We start from the raw sequence: 22,535 nt of genomic DNA on the forward strand, positions 1-22,535 counted from the left end.
CCCTCTTTCCTCTCTCTCATCTCTCTGTTTGTGCTTCTTTGTGAGTTGTTTTATTTACTCTTTCAGGGGGTTGGTTCTACGGTACACTGCCAGAATGGCACAGCAGCTGGAGCTGGGCCATTTCTGAAACCAGGAGCTTTTTCTAGGTTTACTGGGTAGGTACAGGGGCTGAAATACTTGGACCATCCTCTGCTGCTTTCTCAGGCACTGCAGCAGGAAGCTTGGTGGGAAGTGGAGCAGCCAGGGTTTAACTGGTGTAAGTACAGGATGCCTGTACCACCATGCCAGCCTACCCACAGTATTTTTATTTTTCTTATCCCCCCCTTTATTCTTATCTGTCTCTGTCTTCCATTTGACCTATTTATTCTTTCTTACCTTTGTAAGTTGGTTTAGCTGCTTACAATGACAATTTTTTTGAAGATTTAAAAATTTTTATTGGAAAGTCAGTTTTACAGAGAGAAGTAGAGACAGAGAGAAAGGTCTTTCCATCTGCTGGTTCACTCCCTAAGTGGTCACAATGACCGGAGCTGAGCGAGCCTGAAGCCAGGAGCCAGGAACTTCTTCTAGGTCTCCCACGCAGGTACAGGGTCCCAAGGTTTTGGCACATCCTCTACTGCTTTCCCAGGCCACAAGCAGGGAGCTGGAATGGAAATGAAGCAGCCAGGATTAGAACTGGCACTCAAATGGCATCCTGGAGCTTGCAAGGCAAGAACTGTATCTCCTAGGCTATGGTGCCGGGCCCCACAATGTGAATTTTTCAAAGATTCTTAGCTTATGTATTCTAAGTAATTTTCTGTTAGATGGATATCCCTTAGTTGGAACTTTTTAATTTGTTAAGTTTTAGTGTGACTTTTTCCCACCCCCTGGGTGAACACCTTATGGTAAGAGAATTTTACTGCAGCTTAGAAATATAAAGGCTGATTTTGTAATGCTGATGACAGAATATGTGTATGTAATAGCGCATGCTTTACATGTTAAAAATACCTGGACATGGTATATTTCCTAGGAGTGCTATTGCTGGATCATATGGTTAAATAAAAAAGTATTCATTTAAAAAAAAATACCTGGACATAAAGTTAGACAGCCATTCTACGCAGGATATCATTTGCATTTTAAAATACATTTCAGGCTAGAACTTTTTTATGGAAATAGCTAGGCTTCTCTTATTTTCACAGTGAATAATAACTGAAGTTACTTGTGCTTGGCTATTGATCTACGTGTTAACTGAGAGCCTACTGCATGCCATTTGTCAGGCTCTTGAGTTGCAGAGTGACGTGGTACTAGGCCTTCCCTCTAGAAACACTGTGAAGAAACTGGTGTTCAGTTGGCTTCTGAATATGAGACTTGATTGGAATTGAGAACCTGCCTTCGAAATATGACATCTGACCTTCCATATCTTAAAAACCTGTTTTCTCCTTTTTTAAAATCTCTGCATTGTCTTTGATGCTTTGGTGACATGTGCTGACAATTAACTCTTGTTTGAAGCTGTAGTTGTCAGGATTGAAGATTAATGTTTTACCTTGGTCTTTACTGTAGCATTGATCTCTTCCTGACCGTGTCCTTCATGGGAGGCAGATGAGGGGGACACAAGCATTGAGTAAAAAAGAAAGGTTTTGCCCCACCCCTAACATGAAGATTGATTTATTTGAAAGGCAGCGTGATAGAGGACACAGAATTCTTCCATCCACTAGTTCATGTCCCTTGTGTTTGCAACAACCAGGGTGGGGTTAGGCCAGAGCCAGGAACCAGGACCTGCGTCTGCTGCTCCCATAGGGGGACTGACTTGGTCATCTTCAGGTGCATAAACAGGAAGCTAGATGTGAAACAGAGCAGCCGGGACTCAAACCAGTGCAGCAGTATGGGTTTTTGGGGTCCCAGGTGGTGACTCAGTGGGCTTCTAAACCAACATTCTTTGTTCTTGGGTGTTTAGCTGTTTAGAGATAAGCCTGTTTTATATTTCAACTTTAGATTTATAATTTAGCAGTGAGGAAGCTCATGGGTTTGAGGGATGCAGCTTGGTGTTCCAGCAATTCCTTTTTTTAAGATTTATTTTTATTGGAAAGTCAAATATATATAGAGGAGGAGAGACAGAGAAGATCTTCCATCTGTTGATTCACTCCCCAAGTGGCTATAATGGCTGGAGCTGAGCCAAACTGGAGCCAGGAGCCAGGAGTCTTCTCCAGGTCTCCCATGCAGGTACAGTCCCAAGGCTTTGGGCCATCCTCGACTGCTATTCCAGGCCACAAGCAGGGAGCTGGATGGGAAGCAGGGCCGCTGGGATTAGAACTGGCACCCATATGGGATCCCAGCACATGCAAGGCAAGGACTTCAGCCGCTAGCAGTTCTTAATGTAATTCTGAAATTTAAACGGTAGCTTTGCATGGCAAGAATTAAAAAAAAAATTCATCAGAATTTTGTATTATATTCTGAAAGCAAAGGTGATTTAGAATATAAGATTATCTGAGATTGTGGAAGATGATTGAAGTTATAGTTGACATAGAACCTCAGCATTTAGGGAGAAGATAATTTAATTATTGATTAAAGAACAACCACAACATTGATTATTTCTAGTTTATATTCACTTCTGTTTTCAGAAAGAAGCTTCAAGTAGAATATCAGATTTTTAGAACCATTTTATTTTAAAATGGTAACTATGAAAATAATTTCGTCTGGTTGCACACCCTACCCCTAACTTTATATAGTTGCCTGTATAATTGAAGTCACTTTCGTAGCCCTTCCCCTCCCCTGCCTCCACCTCCAGAACCCTTGTCACAAATGTCTGCTATCCTAAGTTTGCTATTTATCCTTTTCTTACATTACATTTTCATTATAGCTGGTTTTTTTATTTTTTTTTTTAAGATTTATTCATTTTATTACAGCCAGATATACACAGAGGAGGAGAGACAGAGAGGAAGATCCTCCGTCCGATGATTCACTCCCCAAGTGAGCCGCAACGGGCCAGTGCGCGCTGATCCGAAGCCGGGAACCTGGAACCTCTTCCGGGTCTCCCACACGGGTGCAGGGTCCCAATGCATTGGGCCGTCCTCAACTGCCTTCCAGGGCCACAAGCAGGGAGCTGGATGGGAAGTGGAGCTGCCGGGATTAGAACTGATGCCCATATGGGATCCCGGGGCTTTCAAGGCGAGGATTTTAGCCGCTAGGCCACGCTGCCGGGCCCCATTATAGCTGTTTTTGAAATCCTAACAAAATAATTAAAAAAAGAAGCAATGCTTTTAATGTGATTTCCATTTTAATTTGCTGTTATCTGCAAAAGATGTATCTGTATTATAAGGGACAATCTTTTCCTAAATCACTGCTGTTTGCTCATTGACAGTTCAACTTCGTAAGATTTGAGTTCAGCTAATGGATTGTCTTTAGGATGTTTGCAAGCTGTAAATTGTAATTTGAAATGTAGAGTCACAACAATGCAAGGATTCAAGCATAGGTTATGTTCAAATGGTCTGCCTCATTTTAGACATGACAAAAATAACTTCGTTTAATAACAATAATTAATACTGTTAGTTTTCAGAAGCCACTCACAGCCTTAACTGCTTTAATCATTATGCCGTAGTTTGCATTGCTGAATATCCTATGTTGTCTTTCTGATATTTGAATCAACACATATTTCTCTTGTGCTTTACAGATAAATAATTCTCTTTTCATTTTTGTGCAGATGATCATCTGGCTGGAGAAGATGTTAGATAAAATCATTAGCATTTTCATCATATTCCTGTTAGTGATAGGAACCCTTCTTCTAGCCCTGCTCCTGACTGCAAAGGTAGAGTATCATTGCTACTGCCATTAGCAGAGTCTCTAAGCTGGCAGAAGCAGCATGGAAAATGTTGCTTGACTTGTAAACATGGGTAACAGCTAGACTGTTGGTTCCTCACCGTACCTTGAATGTGCTTTATATGTTTTCTTTTCAACCCTTGTTTACATGCATTTTGATGATGCCATTATCAAACACAGGTGAACAATATGAGGTGCTGAGGAATGGGTGTCTTGTTTTTTGAGGGTGAGAATCACATTCTGGCCTTTGTGACTGATAGTCTAGTTAGTGTCATGCTCTCTGCATCAGTTTCTTGATTAGTACCTTCCCTTTATCTGTGCATTCAGTGTCCTTTCACCTTTCACTTCCTTTCTCTCCCTTTGATTTTATCAGACGAAATCATTCTCAAAACACAGCGAAATTTTTGCCTCTATAATATCGTTTCATAGTTTATACTCCATTTTACTAAAGTCCACATCCTAAATTTTGGTATGCTGTTTTCAAAGAATTTTCATAATCTTTGTGATAAAAATTTTTCATACATTCCTAGAGATCCTTTTATCTGGAAATCTGTTAATAACTATTACCAATTATCTACTGTGTAATACTTAGCTGAAGAATTACATTGATCTTTGTTATGTGGCCTCCCTCATATTTTCAGTCATTTTAGTGTCATCATGTCTTCATGTTTGTCATGTGGTCCTCATGATCTGTTCCCCAGGACTTGTGTTCTAGTTGCTGTGCAGCCCCTACTGGCCCTTCAAGTGGGAATCCCCTGTGTACTGTGCGGACTTGCATGGAAGTCCTTTTCTGTGTCTGGTGTGTTGCCTAAACCTGTTAGCAGGCAGTCTTTAATGGTTCTGGTTCCTTCATTTCTGCTTTCTTTTTCCTGCTCTTATTTTCCCTCCTTTTTTGTCCCTTTGCGTAGGGTCTCACCTGCCCATTTCAGTTGTGTTCCTCACTCAAGCCCTTTTTGTTTCCTCCTTCTACTTGCCAGGGAGTTTTTGCCTCCCTGTACACTGGCAGTAAGTGTTGCTGAACCTTTCTCTCTGGTTCTGGATTTGTGCAAACTGAGCACTTCTTTTTTTGTTTTTTAAGATTTATTTATTTTTATTGGAAAGTTAGATTTTACTGAGAGAAGGAGAGACAGAAAGATCTTCCATCTGTTGGCTCACTCCCAAGATGGCTGCCACAGCTGTAGCTGAGCTAATCCGGAGCCAGGAGCCTCCTGGTCTGCCATGTAGGTGCAGGGTCCCAAGGCTTTGTGTTTTCCTCCTCTGCTTTCCCAGGCCACAAGCAGGGAGCTGGAAGGGAAGTGGAGCAGCCAGGATAGGAACCAGCACATAGCTGCTAGGCTGTTGCACCAGGCATGTATTTATCTTTTTAAGAGGAGCTGGCATAATTCTCATATTGTATATCAAAGTGTGGACATTACATATAGCCATGTTTCAGGGATGTAGAATTACTTTAATCTAGAAACACTCCCCTAATAATAGAGTAGAAGAAAATGTTAAATTGGTTTTGCATTTTATTGAAATTCTTTTCTCTTGTAACACAGGTACACCAGGAGAGTGTGCACATGATTGAAGTCACAAGTAGTTTGATTAATGAAACTCTAACAAATCACCCTGAGTGGGCAAAGTAAGAATTTTATTTTGAAAAAGTGGGGTGACTGAGTCCTTAGCTCCTGCATGAGATGATCTTCATTGTTACATTCTCTTTGGAAGATTAAAGATGGAGTTTTCCAGGCTTTGAAAACTGTTGCTTTTACAGATAATGAAAAACAATGATCCTGGGGAGGGTGGGGTATGAAGTGCTGAAGGTTTTAGGAGCAGCTTACCTTCTGTTTGAGTCGGGGTGACAATGTAGAGCATGTTTGTCGTTTGCAATGCACCTTTACCCACATGGTGCTCCTCCAGTGACTATCCAAGGTGGATTGATTTCCGAGATGCAGAGTCCGGATCCCAGCGGCCCTGGCAGCACTGAGAACTTGTGCTTCTGACCGACTGTGGGGACGTTTTCATTGTAGCATGGACTTGGGAGTTTCTCTGTAGATGTTTGCATATTCCCACATTGCCATCTGTGTATTTAAAAGGCTGACAAAGCGATAGGTCTCTCTCATCATCTGGTTCACTTCCCAGGTACCCATAACTGCTATCAGTGGACCAGAAGATCAGTTTTGGCAGGGAAAACATTCACAGATTTTTACCTGTTAAGTTCTGTTGTGAGTTTAAGTGGTGGCTATTGGCTATGTAGGCATGCGATTCAGAAGAGAGAGATGGGTTGAGCTTAAGATGTTGACAGTTGACATGTGAGTCCAGGAGTAAGATGAGGATTCTGGGCTGGAATTAGGCAGCATCAACATTAAGAAAACTCAGAGAGGATTTCTGGGTCTGCCTACTCTAGGTCACCTTCAGACTTTAGGGGTGAGCAGAACATGCTAGCCTGGCAAAGCAGAATGAGACTGGACTATAGGAGAAATAAGAGGACAGCTGGGGAAGAGAAAATTTTTGAGTTTGTGGTAATGATCAGCAGTGTCAAATTGCTGCACAAAAATTGCAAGTGACATTGGATTTATCCACTGTAAGGACAGTGCACGTAAGTGGTGGGTCAGAAGCCAGGGGCTGCAGCAGAAGTGGGTCCTAGGCACTTGAGGCAGTGGGGAAAGTGAGTACAAGTTTTTGTTTTCCCCATTGGCCTGGGTTAGTGTAGCAGAGATTGGAGGGGTTAGAGCAATTGCACGTGTGAAGGTGGAAGAACCTCATGTTTATGCTTGAGGGATGGAACTGAAACTATAGCAGGAAGGAGCACAGGTGCCTGATGGAGCCATGGCACCAATTAACAAGTAAAGAAGGCAGGTGAGGGTGAGTGTAGTGGAATTGGATGGAGAATGTGAAGTAGGAAATTAGCTCTTCTACTCTCTGGCTCTTTGTACCCAAGACATTCTTGATGTGAGAATGAGAAGAGACAGGAAGAAACTTGTAAGCTGTTAGATTCAGTCAGGTGACGGGAGCCTTCTGTGGGATGAAAGGCTTCATTGCGGCTGTCGCCCTCCAGTGGGCATCTGGAGCACTGCTTCTCTGGTGGAAACCCTTCTGGGGTGGGATTAACCCAGAGCCCTTCCATGCTGGTTTTGAGCTGTAACGGCACTGTCTCCCCTGCTGTCCCAAAGGCACACACACTCTGAGTAGCCCTGGATCAGGTAGCTGTAGAAAGGTTTTTTGGAATCCTTATAGATGGGCCAGGGTGGCACAGACACAGCCAGGAAGACCCTGTGTACTCTTCACCCACCACCTCTGGGACGGTCATCTTGTGTCACTGTAGTACAAAGCCAGATTTGGTCGCTCATTGGTGGTGGTGTAATGCACTGACCATCTTCAGATTGTACTAGTTGGACATGAACTAATAGTAGTGACTTTCTGCAAATCTCAATGCTCAGTGGATTCCTGTCCCATGGAGAGCAGTTGACCTTGTGGGGAAATGCATGAGGATCCTCCTAGTGCCAGAGGTACAGTTGGGAATGAGTCAGATGAACTTTCCTCTGGCTGAGCGCGTCTCATGTGCCCTGCGCAGTAATTCGGTCTCCTGTGGGTGTGCTTAGTGAGCTGGCTAGCTGTTGGATGCATGAGCAAGAGTAGGTTGAACATCATCTCATTAGATTGACGCTAGAGCACATCCTGCCTGCTCTCTCGGACAGTTCCATTGGTCTGGGGACTGTTTTGCATTTTCTGATCCTACGTCTCAGGGGCCTCATTAGGTGGTGACACGAGCAAGGACCTCAGTGTTGTGCAGCTCTGCAGTTCCTAAGGAGGAACCTGACACGCATGAGGCTGTACTCTTGGCAGGCTACCTCAGGAGGCTGAGGGAGGGCAGCACAAACTCCTGGGCCTGTGTGCTTTCTCAGGGAGCCCTGTGCACCTGCAGTGGTTGGTGGAGGTGGTGAAAAGCTTGGCAAGATAAACACATCGCAGTTTATCCCAGTCATGGTTTTTGAAGGCCATGTGTCTTCTGGGACCAAGTGACTGACGTGGCCTTGCCCCAGCTTCTGTCACCTGTCTCTAGACACCTGCTTGAGTATGTTGGTAAAATGTTTGAGATGTTTTTACAGCAGTCAGCATGACTTGCTTAGTCCTAGTAGAAGAGCCTTCCAGGTATCTTAGGTGTCTTTGTGAATCCTCACATTTTGAACTAACATTTAGGCTGTAACTTTGCTTATGAAAGTACGATATCACATATTTGAAAATAGTTAGCAGTTTCTTTATTGATAAGTGTATAAATATCAGAGTAATTTAGAAGCTGTTTAAATTGTCCTAATATCATATTCCTATCCTAATACTTTATTTTTAAAAAAAGATTTATATATTTATTTTTATTGGAAAGTCAGATATGAGAGGAGAGATAGAGAGGAAGATCTTCCATCTGTTGATTCACTCCCTAAGCAGCCACTATGGCCAGAGCCGAGCTGATCTGAAGCCAGGAGCTTGTAGCCTCTTCTGGGTGTTGGTCTCCTACGTGGGTGCAGGGTCTCAAGGCTTTGGGCCGTCCTCGACTGCATTCCTAGGTCCCAAGCAGGGAACTGGATGAGAGGCGGAACTGCTGGGATTAGAACTGGCACCCATATGGGATCCTAGCATGTGCAAAGTGAGGACTTCAGCTGTTAGGCTACTGCGCCAGGCTCTGAAGTGATTAATTCTGAAGAGTCAAGGTTGTTTTAGTTTGACATTGTACTTCTTAATTCATCCCAGATCTCCCTGTACCTCCAACCTTATTTTTCTGCGGGAAGGATCATTGTTTTCTTAGGTATCATAACTTGTATAACTGTCAGAGGCAGGTAGCTTTCTTTCTCTCTAAAGATTTACTTAATTAATCTTTACTTCCTTCTGTTGGCTTACTGCCCAAATGACCACAGTGGCTGGGACTGGTCTAAGTCGAAGCCAGGGTCCCGGAGCTTCATGCGGGCCTCCCACAGAGGTGGCATAGGACCAAGTATTTTGGTCATCATCCCCTGTTTTCCAAGGGACCCAGGAGGAACCTGGAGCAGAAGTAGAGCAACTGGGACTCAAATTGGTGTTCTAACATGGGATTTGGCATTGTAAATGAGTGTTGCTCACTGTGCTACAACAACATCCCCTTTCTATTTATAACCATTTCATAGCTCAAATAGGAAAAGCTGCTGTTAGTTGAGTGTGTTGCACAGTTGACTTTCACTGATTGACTTTCCCATATGTCAGCTTGTAGCATGGATCCTGTTTGGGCCTCAGAGAAACTGCTTTTCATGGTCTTTTGATGTGACTCACAAATAGCTGGAATTAGGGCTGTTTACTTTATGAATATCTGTATCTTTGGTGTGTGTACATTGTGAGGAGCAGTTAAAAAATAAATGCAAATGTATTTTCTTTTGGAAAGCATTGTGCATATGCAAAGAGTTCTTGGTGAATGAACATGGTGTAGCAGTTAACAGGCAGCTGGAGAGGGCCTCCACACTGTACAATGAACAGAGCTTGCAGACCATTGTTGTCAGCCTGTAACTGGCCAAGAGTCCCTTGTTAGTATTAAAAAGGTCTTCAGGGGCTGGCATAGTGTGGTGGTAGGTAAACAGTGACTACCTGTGACACTGGGTCCTGACTACTCCACTTTGATCCAGCTCCCTAAAAGTGACCTAGCAAAAGCAGCATAAGGTATCCCCATTGCTCGGCCCCCTGGCACCCGTGTGGGAGACCTGGGGGAGGCGCTTGGTTTCTGGCTTCAGTCTGATCGCATTGCAGCCATCTGGGAGTGAACCAACAGATGAAAGATTGCTGTCTATTTGCTTGTTCGTGTCCCTATGTAAGTATGACTTTCAGATAAGTAAATAAATCTCAAAACAAAATCTTAAGTGGATTGAAGATTGAAAACAATTATTTACACTCTTTTGATACTTTCCCCCAGTTCTTTACTTTCTGGGACCAGCAGTTTTCAAACCTTAACATACATCAGAATTACCTGTAGCTTGTTAAGATCCAGAGGGCTGGGTCTAGCCCCACAGGTTGCTGTTTACTAGGTCTGGGGTTGCACTCAGTATTTTTATTTCTACCAGGTTTCTAGCAGTTGTGGTGCTGCTAGTCTGTGCACCACACACATACCACAGCATCCCAGATGCTTCATATCCCGTTGTCCCAGAACTACTTTGCCCTGGGGTTGAATTGGACAGATAACCCAGGATATGTGGATGTAAAAACTAAGCACGGTAGAATGAAAGGCAGGTTGTGAGAATAATGGGTGTAGAGTTAAGGAAAAGTTAAAGGAAAATCCTCAATGTTAGAATTAGGCTAGTTGATCCTGGAAGTTAAGGACTCCCCACTTGTAAATAATGCTTTGTAAGTTTGTTTGGAGGACTCATCAACAATTGGTCTGTTATTAATTGCTTCAGTACAGAAAGTTCAGAGCGTAACTGCTACAGTACACTAAGAAATACTTTCTCTCTTTTTCTCCTGTGTTTCAGTTGGCTTCCTGAGGCGCAGGTGGTCCAACGAGCCCTAAATTCTGCGGCTAACAATGTGTATCAGTATGGACGAGAGTGGATCACCCACAAGGTAAGGGCTTTCCCTGCAGGGTCTTCAGTGGCAGTGACACGTTGCTTTGTGTTTTTGAAATTGGCTTCAATCTCCAGGTTAACAAGGGATGTACCACGAGTGGCTGGCTATTTGCTTGATTTTCAAGATAGTTCTAGTTCTGTTCTTGGTACTCTGGCATACTCCTAAGCTGGTGTGTTCATGGCTCAGGGGAAACAGGGTATTAACAATGTATTAAATCCTGTTATCTGAAGGCAGCAGGGCCTGGCAATTTTCAGTTAGTTTCATTGAATCTTTCCCAGGAACCTTCAATTGTGTGAGTTATTGTGCCTTCATGACAGACAAGCAAGGCTTACTTACTGTGAGTAAGTCCTTGTAGGGCAGGGGGTAAATTGCTGAGCTTTGGTTTCAAATGTGTGCATTCAACTGCAGTGTGCCGGGAGCATGCACTCAGAATCAGAGTGAACATATTCACGCGGGACTTGACCTCAACTTTGCAGGAATGGCAGGTGGAGGGAGAGTGCATTGTACTGATGTGACTAAAGGTGCAGAGCCAGGCGTGTGTGAGATGACGACCTTGACTCAAGCGGAGGGAGCATCGTGAGGAGGCAGTGGGGGAATGATGCAGTTAGGGCTAGCTTCTACCATGTGGGTCTTCGGTGTGCCCCATCTCTGGCCTATTCTGCATTACTTGTGGCAATAAAGGTAATTTGCGGTTTTGAGACTCTTTCGGATCAGAGATGAAGGAACAGAGATTTATTCCAGTGAGACTTGTGTCCAGAAATATGGGTAGCTATATGATTTCTTGTTGAGGACTCAAAAGTAGAATCTCAAAAAGAAAAGATGATGAGTATTGTGGAAGATAATTACTAATCTAAAGATAACACTGTAATCAAGTTTAAAGTGGAGAAAAGGGCTTGTTATAAATTTTCTTGGGTCGCTTCCAGATAACTTAAGCAATTGTCGTATGACAAGTTGTTAAAAAATACTGAGCAAGCAAAAAGATATTTGGGGGCCGATGCTGTGGTGTAGTGGGTAAAGCTGACATCCTGTATGGGTGCTGGTTCCTGTCCCAGCTGCATTCCTTCTCATCCAGCTCCTGCTAACGGTCTGGGCAGCACCGGAGGGTGGCCCAAGTATTTGGTCTCCTGCCACTGAGGTGGGAAACCTGGATGAAACTCCCAGCTCCTGATTCTGGTCTGGTCCAAGGCTGGCCATTTCAGGTATCTAGGGAGTGAATCAGCAGATTGAAGATCTCTTTTTCTGTGTCTCTCTCTGCCCTCCCTGCCTTTTCTCTGTAATTCTCTTGTTCTAAAGAAATAAATAACACGCCTTTAAAAAGTAAGGATTTGGGCCCGGCGGCGTGGCCTAGCGGCTAAAGTCCTCGCCTTGAACACGCCGGGATCCCATATGGGCGCCGGTTCTAATCCCGGCAGCTCCACTTACCATCCAGCTCCCTGCTTGTGGCCTGGGAAAGCAGTCGAGGACGGCCCAATGCATTGGGACCCTGCACCCGCGTGGGAGACCCGGAGGAGATTCCAGGTTCCCGGTTTCGGATCGGCGTGCACCGGCCCGTTGCGGCTCACTTGGGGAGTGAATCATCAGACGGAAGATCTTCCTCTCTGTCTCTCCTCCTCTGTGTATATCTGGCTGTAATAAAATGAATAAATCTTAAAAAAAAAAGTAAAGATTTGTATGTGGATCCTAGAAGGATTGTGGAAGGAGATTCAGCCATTAAACTTATAGAAATATACTTTGTAAAAAACATGACATTTGAGTTGTATTTTGGAGACATTTTTATTATAGAATTCTTTTTGGTAATGGGATAAGTTGAGTTTTGGTTATCTGAAGAAATGAGCATTAGATTTCTTTTTTGAATTTATTGATCCATTTGGAAGGCAGAGCAACAGGGAGAAAGGTAGATATAACTCCTATCCACTGATTCATTCCCCCAGATGACAACAGCAGTGAGATTTGGACCAGCCTGATGCTGGAAACCAGGAATTCTGTTCTGGTTTCCCATATGGATGGCAGGAGCTGAAATATTTGGTTTATTTTCCACTGCCTATTCAGTCCCACTAGCAGCGAGCTGGATTGAAAGTAGAACAGCCAGGACTCAAAAACACACTAGTGCAAGGTGGCTTAATGTGCTGTGTCACAATGCTGGCCCCAGGTACTTGATTTTTAAAGATTTCAGATAGAGAAAAGAGAAATATGAAATCTTTCACTTTTGATTGTAAAAGAGGAGACAGCTAAAGAGAAATGGTTATTGATAATAAAAATTATTTGTGACCCTTATTTTTGAAGACAAAGGAATAATAATAATAAAAACAATAAAAATTGATAATAAAAATTATTTGTGGCCCTTATTTTTGAAGACAAAGGAATAATATCTCAAAATGATCACAAATATCTATTTAAAAAAAAAAAGATTTTAGGGGCCCGGCATGATAGTGTAGTGGTTAAAGTCCTCGCCTCGCACGTGCTGGGATCCCATATGGGTGCCGGTTCTAATGCCGGCAACCCCGCTTCCTATCCAGCTCCCTGTTTGTAGCCTGGGAAAGCAGTCATGGACAGCCCAAAGCCTTGGGGCCCTGCACCCGCTTGGGAGACCTGGAAGAGCTCCTGGCTTCTGGCTTCGGATTGGCACAGCTCCAGCCATTGCAGCCACTTGGGGAGTGAACCATCAGATGGAAGATCTTCCTCTCTGCCTCTCTTCCTCTCTGTATATCCGCCTTTCCAATAAAAAATAAATGAATAAATAAGCCGTCCACTGGTTTACTCCCCAAACGGCCACAAAGGCCAAAGCAGAGCCGATCTGAAGCTAGGAGCCAGGAGTCTCTTCCAGGTCTCTCATGTGGATGCACGGTCCCAAGGCTTTGGGCTGTTTTCTACTGCCTTCCCAGGCCACAATCAGGGAGCAGGATGGGAAGTGACCTGCTGGAATTAGAACTGGTACCCATAGGGGATCCTGACACGTGCAAGGCAAGGACCCCAACCACTAGGCTACCGTGCCAGGCCTCACAAATATGTATTCACTGATGAATGGATAAATCAAAGGTGATTGGACTGACACTTGGGCATAGTAAGTTAAACTGCTGTGTGCATTGCTGGCATCCCATAGGGGTGGCCATTCAGTTCTTGGCTGTGTCACTTCTGATCCAGCTCCTTATTGATACTTCCGGGGAAACAACAGAAGATAGCTCAAGGGCTTGGGTTCCTGTACCCAAGTGGGAGACCTAGATGAAACTCCTGGCTCCTGCCTTTCACTTGGCACAGTCCTGATCATGTATCCATATGGGTAGTGAGCCAGTGGATGGAAAATCTATCTTTTCTCTTTCTCTCTGCTGTAACTGCCTTCCAAATAAAGAAAGAAATTTTGTTTTTAAGCCAGAATAGTGGCTTCTGGTTTTAGAAGGACTTTAAGTATATGTATTTGTGTTGCTGGGAGGTTGGGGGAAGGGTGAGAGTTGATATTTAGTTTGCTTTTGGTGTGATGAAGTCTAGTAAAGTAAGTTTTAATGGATGTGTAACTATGAATGTATTAAAAACTTTTTGATTGCATCCTTAAATGGGTAAATTATAAGGTATGTGAGTGATATCTTAGTAAAATTATTAAATAAAGAGGTCTATTGAAACTGCAGAGGTAGCTTGCTAATGAGCCTCAGCGCTTACCCAGCTAACAATCATAGAATTGGATTGTAAGAGCTGAAGTCTAGTGTGGACAGAAACTATCAAAAATATGCATGCCCAGAAGAGTGTTTTAGGGTGTGCGTAGGTAAGAACGGAGGTTCCTCTGCCCGCGGCCTTCTGTGCTGTGGTCTGCTGCAGTGTTGGCATTCTGCTCAGGCTGCTGCATTTGGACTCCCCCCTCAACGTTCTAGCTGGAGCTGTCCTTTCTGCTTGGTGTGACTTTTCCTTTAAAGAATTTTTTTTTGTATCTTTGAAGGGCAGACAGACACAGACAGAGGCCTCCCATCTTCCAAATGCCTGCAGTATCCACGGCTGTGCCAAACAGGAGCCAGGAACTCATTCCAGGTCTCCCACATGGGTAACAGGGACTCTAGTGTTTGAGCCATTATCTGCTGCCTTCCCAGGGTGTGTATTGGCAGGAAGTGGAAGTGAAGTTGGTACTGAAGTCCCGTTTGCTCAAGTTTGAGATGTGCCATTCCAAATGACATCTTAACCACTGTGCCAACCACTTGCTAGGGTCCTAAGAAGGTGATCAGAGAGAACTAACTGCCCACTGGTGTTTATCACCCCCATTTTAGAGATGGGGTTACTTGTGTTATGGTAGTGGGCTCTCATGGCATTCTGACTGCTCTTAATGTTTTCTTGTGTTTCCTGTGCAAGTAGTGTGCCATTTACCACTCATACAGTTGCGGAGTGTCAGTGACAGGTTCGGTCGGCTCTGCTCTCCATGAGACTTAGTGGTATTCTTTGTCTGTAGTGTTCCTCTGTGGTTAATAGCACCACAATCTTGGAAACAGTTTCATAACATGCTATAAAATTATGCCCAACTGTTCTTTACTTTAACAGTTGAGGTATTTTAGATTTACTGCTGTGCTGAGAGACTGCCAAATGAGTTGGCAGTTTTAAAAATAGTGGTTTAGTGCAAAAAACAGGCCACTCTCTGTGTTTGGACAGCCTGCACTGAAGGCCTCTTCTGCTTAAGGGGATCTCTGAAGGCCACAGGAAGAAGGGGCAGGATTGGTAGTAGGAAGTCACTGAGTGAGAGTTATGGTGTATACAAAGAAACTAAAGGAAATTAAAGTCTGAGTAATAGTGGCCATAAATCACTGGATAAGTTTTCCCTGTTGGGTGTTATTTGCTTGTAGCCTATCTATGCTGTAGTTGAAAGAACAGTAGAGAACTGTTAACCCTGACTCTGCCACTTAGCTGGGTGACCGTGTGCATCTGTAGACCTTTAGCAAATTCTTCTATCATCCTAAGAAAACAAAAGTGATGACAAAAGTCCTCGCGAACTCTTGGTGTTGTCACATAATAGGTGAAAGCTGTTTGTAAATTGTAAAATGCTTTAAAGGTAAATAATTTTTTTAATTGCACTTAGTGGGTTGGCTTATGAATAAATCAACTAAATGTAAAGGTATATATTTACATGAGATGTCTAAAATCCTCCGGTACCTGTAAGGCAACATCAGGCAGACAGAAGGTGAATACATGCATGTTACAATTCAGTAGGGTAGAGTGGTCGCTATCTCACTGAAGAAAGAAAAGAATAATTGGTTGCCAATTATTGAAAGATTTTTAATATTACATTATGGTTGTAATGATAAGAAATGCAGGATAATATAATCAATAACCCTCTTGTAAGTTAGCTTGATTCCCACAAACCCAGCAGCTGGTCTCACCAGTCATCAATGTCTGATACCGACTTTTTAAGGGAAAGACTTCCATTGATAGTGAAGACCCTAACGTTTTACTTAAAATTCTGTGTGATTCTTACTGAAGTTAAACGAGGTGTGAGACTTGTGTCTATTGGATGAGCACTGAGGTCACAGGGAAAAGATGATTTTCTGCACGGATGGCATTCCGGTAATCAGTATTGATGGCTTCACGTGCCCCACTGTCTGATAACCTGCAGCAGCTCTCAGACACATGAGGCTAGAACAAAGAAAGAAGAAGCAAAAAGATCAGAGAAGAAAAAAAATTGAGGGCAGGGATTTAATTTTACTGGATTGTAGCCTAGAATATTAAACCAGAGGCTATCTATTTTTTTTTCTAGCTTCATAAAATTCTAGGAGACAAGATGAACAACACTGCTGTAATTGAAAAGCAAGTGTTGGAGCTCTGGGACAGGCTGTATCACTCTTGGTTTGTAAAGGTAAGTTGTGTCAGCTGGGGCTTTCTCTTAGACTCATCCATCAGATAGTATTAACAGTGGAATTTTATTTACTGAAAATTTTAAGCAGCAAACTCTTTTTTTGTTGTTGTTATATTATTTTTTTATTGATTACATTGCATTATGTGACACTATCTCATAGGCTCTGGGATTCCCCCACCCCCTCCCTATACCCTCCCGCCATGGTGGATTTCTCCACCTTATTGCAGTATTACGGTTCAAATTCAGTCGAGATTCTTTCATTGCAAGCATAGAGTCCAGCATCTTATTGTCCAGATCAATTCAACAGTTTCTTGGGGAGATCATCTCTGGTCTGAAAGGAGAGCTGGCAGAGTATCATCCCGATCAATTAAAAGCCACAGCATAATATCAACATCAATTTACAACATTATGGAATTAATTGACATGGTATTGAGTAACAAATATGTTAACAAATGCAAGTTCTTAACCACATCCTGTGACTACTTCATTGACATTTCAATTTTAATTTATACACAGAACCGGCTGCTATACACCTTAAAATAGCTATAGGGTACTCTTCAGCTGTCTCGTGACTGTTTTCATTTTAGCATTCAGCAGTTTATAGTGTTGAAGCTTAATTATGCTGGACTTGGCAGATTTTGGGATAGTCTAAACTGGCTTACAACTCTAACAAGGCATATGTCAACAGCTGAAGTAAGCAGCAAACTCCTTAGCTCAGATTATAATAACCCCTGTGCTTGAATTTCTGGTTAGCTTCTAGCGTCCAAACCCAGAAAACTGCAGAGGGATGACTGGGGAGCACCCCTTCTTCCCTATTGGAAACACGTGTGGGTCATACACACAAATGTGCAGCAGTGGTATCACGTCAGAGTATCTGGAGACTCGGGCAGCAGTGACACCAATCCATATCTTTATATAACATAGTACAATATGTGAGAACCTCATTAAGTTTGTGGTCACTGGAGTTGAAGGATAAATTCTTGCTCAAAATACTTTGAAATTCGTACATGGGAAATGTATAGTATGAAAAATTTTATGCCTGGATTTGTTGAGGCCATGGCAGCCTACTGGTTACCTTTGAATCATCTCTGAGGTGCTTAAGTAGTGTGCTTAAAGCAAAATGGGAAGTGTATACTTTGTATTCTCTCCATTAAGTGGACATTTCACATCTGAGCTGCTTTTATTCATAGAACACAACACATTCTGGGAGACACAAGGGGCAGAAGCTCCATGTGAGTCGACAGAATAGCTGGCTGGGAGACATCCTGGACTGGCAGGATATCGCTACTTTTGTTCATGAGAACATCGAGACATTTCTTTCGGTAAGGAATGGTGTTTATAATTAAATTAGACTTTGAAATGAAAACAAGAACTCTAAGGTGTGGGGTTTTGGTTGTTTTATTTTGTTTATATACTTGAAAGTCTTTAGTTACCCTGTTTTTAATACCATGACCTTTGCAGGTTTGAGAAGTCTTAAGTGTACTACAGTGATATCCAGTACCCCATAGACATATGTACAGCTCAGATGCTTCCTTTCTGGTACAGAAGGAAGAGTCCCACCTGGGCCCTTCAGGTCCTCAGCTGGACCACTGTTGAGGGACCTGCCTTTCTGGTGGACAAAGCTGTTGGCAGAAGGGAATGTGGTTCCAGCTGCATTGGAGAGAGGAAGTGTATGACGGCTTAGCCTGCTATCTGCCCACCTACTTGCTCATGCGTGCCATGCACCTCTGCCGTCTGGTAGCCAGGCTCACTGCTGGGTACTGTGCTTCTTCATGGACTTGTGAGCTGTCCTGCCACACGGCTTTTCACAAAAGTGAGAATTTACAAAACTTGAAATTGGCAATGCCAGATTCCTACAAAGTTTAGTTTTTACTGAAGTAATATCTGACCATAGCTGAAGAGTCAACCTTTTCAAAAATCTTAAGAAAACGTACCAGTGCCCTACTCTGTGCCTCCCCTGCTCAGTCTAATCCTCTAGAAGCAGCTGTCAGTCTTTTAGCCATCTTGGGGTATTTGCCTCTGAGTTTCTAAAATAACGTTCATGTTGCTCTTTCTTGGTTTTGCTATTTTAGATGTTATCTTTTGACTTCCTAATATGGAAGATCAAGGTAATGTACCATGCTGCAGTGCTGCTCTGCCTCCCTCGAGTTTCCTCACAACACCTCTGGCACGCACGCTCTTCCCTCCCTGCCTTTCGCCAATGAAAGCTATAACGTTGGAATTAAATCTAGAAATCCTCATCCTTAAGGTTTTAATAATCCCTCTCCTCCATTTTCTCTAGTCCAGTGGTTTTCAAACTTTTTGGTCTGAGGACTCTGAAATGCATTAAAAACATCACGTGTTTACCTGAAAACACTGTTTCTTAAAACAAAAATGTAGTGAGAACCGTGGCTTTTTTTTTTTTTTCAAATCTTCATAGTCTGGAATTTTATATGTGTTTCTGTATTCAGTATGTTGAAAAATCTTTGTTCTGGTTGAAATAGGTGAAGAAAATCTAGCCTTAGTAACAAAAAGAGCAGAGGTTTTTTAGTAGCCTTGTTGGATCATTGTTCTTTGTTAATAGACCCAATTTAACAAATGGTGTTTTTTTAAGGGTTAGTAGTAGTGTGGAACTTGAAGCCTTACCGGTGAACTTTTCTGTACCCTAGTCAAGTTCACTGCTCCGTCTGACTTCAGAGTGTTTCTTTCACCCCTGTATGCTTTTGTAATGACGTCAGTTACTGGAATACTAGTTTCTGAACATCTGTTAAATACTGATATGGTTCATTAAACAGTGTTCGAGAATCACATTCTTGACTATTACCTCCTGTCTCATCAGAAGAGCATATCTAAAAATAAAGAATTGTGTTTTTCCTTGAAATGGCAGGCTTGGCTTTGTTCATTTTTTTAGAAAATTTCTGCTAGACCCTGACCCATTAGCTTTTGTTCTATGTAGAATTGGTGTTCTCTGAGTAGGTGAATCAGTTCAGCTCCCAGCCTAGTCGTGTAAGTGCCTTGTCTCCAGCAACCTGCTTTTGGCAAACAGTAGACTTGCTTGTGCTTATGTCCAGTTCTGTCACACAGAACGTTAAGAAGATTGGCTGATGAAATCAGTTGATGGTTGGTAATGCAATTAGTCACTCTGACTACATTAAAAAGGAGGACATTCTTTTAAGATTTTCACTTACTTTGTGTGAAAGGTCGGCAGATAAATGAGAAAAGATCTTCCATCTGCTGTTCTATTCCCTGAGTGCCAGAAATATCCCAGGCTGGGCCAGGCTGAAGCCAGGAAGTTAGAACTCAATCTGAGCTTAGTGTGTTGGTGGCACCCATTCTAGTATTCAAGCCATTATTTGCTGCCTATAGGTTTCGTGGTAGCAGGAAGTAGTATTGGAAGTGGAGTAGTTAGGCCTGAAAGCAGGCACTCTGATGCAGGTGGTGTCATTGCCGAATGCCCAGCCCTGTTCTGAAAGGTGTCTGGTGCTGGGTTTGAGGAAGTGACGAGTGCACCTGGAGCAGTGAGTGCTGCTGCCCTGCTCCTGCTGCAGCCGCGGTGCCTTCCTCTGCTGTTGACTGCCTTTGCACCACCGGGGCAGGTGTCTGCACAGGGAGCGTGCAGACGGTGCAGGACTGTCAAGACAGTGCTGACCTTGAAGACCCTCCAGACGGTCTCAAGGGACTCCAGTTGTCCAGAGACCAGACTTTGAGAACCGCTTGTCTGTCCTTCTGAAACACCTTGATCACAAGTTGGGATTCCTTATTCCTTAATTTTAAAAATATCTTTTCTTTTTTCCTTAGGAAATATCATCAACTTTACTAATATTGATTGAATTTTTAATTTTTGCTGTTGTGCTTACAATATCTAGCTGTTCTTTCTGGTGTTCTGAACTTTTTATTTTACTTCGGGAATATTATTTTTATTAACTTTTTTTTTTCTCTTTGAGAGACAGGAGAAGAGAAAGAACTTCCATCTGCTGGTTCATTCCCCAAATGCCTGCAATGGCTGAGGCTGGGCCAGAGTTAGAGCCAGTAGTCAGAGATTCCCTGCAAATCACTAAGATGTGGGTGGCTGGAACCTTATTCCCTGAGCCACTAGTGTTGCCTCCTAGGGTCTGCTTTGGTGAAAAGCTGGAGTCAACTCAGATGCCATATATGGACTTACTAACCACAGAACAAGTACCTACTCCTTTAAGAAATTAAAAATATGTATTTTGGAAGTCGTACTTATTTGATAGATTGACAGAGGGGAAGAATCAGAGAGAAAGGGAGGTAGGGAGGAAGGGAGAGAGAGACTGATTCTGCACTTGCATTCAGTGGGGCCAGGAACTCCATCCAGGTCTCCCAGGTGGGTGGCAGGAATCCAAGCACTTGGGTCACACCAAGTTTTTTGTGTAATACCATGTTACAGTCTAACTTGAGTTTCTTCCTCTGGAGGAATCGGTGTGTCTTAGGCATACAGCTGGCTTTGTTTTGTTTTCTTTTTTGGTCCTGCAGTGAACAGGCTGCCTTAGGTCAGTCATGTTTCAGAAAACTTCCCAGTGTATTTCAGAATACTTTGAGAATCCCTGAATTCTGGACTCCATTTGCATTTATTTTTTGTACCCTCCTTTTGAAATCTGAAAATATTTTACTTTCTTTTCAGCAGTAGGAAAAGTTTATACTTAATTTTTGCTTATTTGAAAAGCTGAGCTCTTCCATCTGACGCACACTCCGTAAGTGCCCACAGCCAAGGCTGATTTGGTTTTTTCAACCAGGTAATAAATTAAGGGGTGTAGGCAACCTTTAAATGGCAGCCTTAACTCGCTGTGCCACAACACCTGGCCCTCGTTTTCAATTTTTGACTATTTAATATTAATGCCTCGTTTTCCTGACTAGGTTTTAAGTGCTTGGAGGTTGAAAGAATTCAGTTTGTCGTTACCTTAGAATTTAGCATGGCACTAGGTTCTCGGTCATTAAGAGAAACACAAGTACATATAGCTTGAACAACAATTATGTTTGTTTAGAAGCACAAGAGCAGAGTTGAAATGGTATTTGAGTTTACCCATCTCACTTATCCCTTTACAGACAGAGAAGGAAGGAGAGTGGAGTTCATGTGGTCTCCAGGTTCTGGGCACTCTGAAGCAGAGAGAGCCTGTCCCGTCTGGGACTTTGGCATCCATGTACTGTTCTGCTTTTGCTTTTTTTGTTTTGTTTCGTTTTTTTTCCTTTTCTTTTCCTAAACTGCTTCCTCTGAATTTCTTCACTAGCTCTGTAGAAAGTAAGCCAATGGCTGTTAATGAGGACCTGAGAAGCCCGATGAATGGCAAGTTATTAGATGAGCAGTAGATCCAGAGTAAGGAGCTGCAGATGGTGAGGTGCTCTTGGTCCGTCGAGACCACCTCTGCTGATCACGTGGCTGGATCGCTGACTTGAGTCCCCTGGGCTCTCTGAGCATTTTCAGGCCTGCCCTTTCTCCACTTGGTGTCACTTGCCAAGCTGACACCAAACTTGGCTCATGTTTCTTACTTTTTGGAAATAGTTTGCACAAATCTCTTCATAATTTCAGGGCCTTATGATTGCTCCTCCCTTTACTAATTGCCTCTTTCCTAAACCTAATAAATACACTAAAACTAATTTACTTTCAGGATTTAGGTAATTTTCTAGAGATACTTTTTAAAAAAATTTTCTCTAGCTGATTTTCTTTCAAATAAAGTTCCTTGGTTGTTGTTGCTGTTGTCTGCAATTAATGTATTCAGCTAATTTCTTAAGAATTAACACAGGGAGTTTTCATCAATGTGACTCAAACTATTTAACTTTTTTTTTTAATTAAACATTACAAAATGACTGAAGCATCCAGAAGAATGCTTGTCAAAATTACAAGTAAAGGCATTGTTGGTTTGTCTCTTGGAATCAGTGGAGTTGTTCATTCATTCTTTATCCCACAAGGTCAAATGGTCAGTCATGCATATTTTTGTAGGCATTGGGAAACATTTTTGGGGGTTTTATGTAAGGAGTTTTTGTAAATGAGAGCAGCCTACTGAAGTTCCCTTATAAAGACTGAGCTGAAGTTTGCAAGAAATGCAGAGGACAACAAAATGCCTTTGTAAATGATGCATTTGAGGCAGGAAAGGAAGGGATAGGCCTTTCATAAAACAGATGGCATAGCTTGGACATGTGACAGCAAACAGTATTACTGTTTCGAAAAGGGCACTGAAATAAAAACCAGAAATTGGGAGTTCTGGGCGCGGCTCTGCTTCTTCCTATTAGCTCTGTACCCATAGGCAAGTTTTTAAAAATCTCTGAATTTAGTTTGTGTTATCTGCCAATAGAGGTGGCTTGTGGCAGCACTTTAAAAATTCTTACAGAAGGGGTTTTCCTAATTATTTTACTGTCATGCTTTTATTTAAGATTA

At 42.7% G+C, this 22,535-nt stretch overlaps 1 protein-coding gene across 2 annotated transcripts in view; it reads left to right on the plus strand.

Annotated features, from left to right (window-relative positions):
* The window catches only part of TMEM245 (transmembrane protein 245), an 80,937-nt gene that overhangs the window by 30,738 nt on the left and 27,664 nt on the right, over positions 1-22,535 (plus strand). The window contains exons 7-12 of one of the 2 annotated variants that reach the window (XM_012925780.2): positions 3,674-3,778; positions 5,328-5,410; positions 10,251-10,341; positions 16,067-16,165; positions 17,356-17,487; positions 18,238-18,273. In XM_012925780.2, coding sequence (XP_012781234.2) covers positions 3,674-3,778; positions 5,328-5,410; positions 10,251-10,341; positions 16,067-16,165; positions 17,356-17,487; positions 18,238-18,273 — 546 coding nt within the window. The remainder of the gene's footprint in view (positions 1-3,673; positions 3,779-5,327; positions 5,411-10,250; positions 10,342-16,066; positions 16,166-17,355; positions 17,488-18,237; positions 18,274-22,535) is intronic. The other variant, XM_036496672.2, reaches the window with a different exon arrangement.

This window comes from Ochotona princeps, chromosome 14 (assembly GCF_030435755.1).
Source record: "Ochotona princeps isolate mOchPri1 chromosome 14, mOchPri1.hap1, whole genome shotgun sequence".
Taxonomy (NCBI): Eukaryota; Metazoa; Chordata; class Mammalia; order Lagomorpha; family Ochotonidae; genus Ochotona; species Ochotona princeps.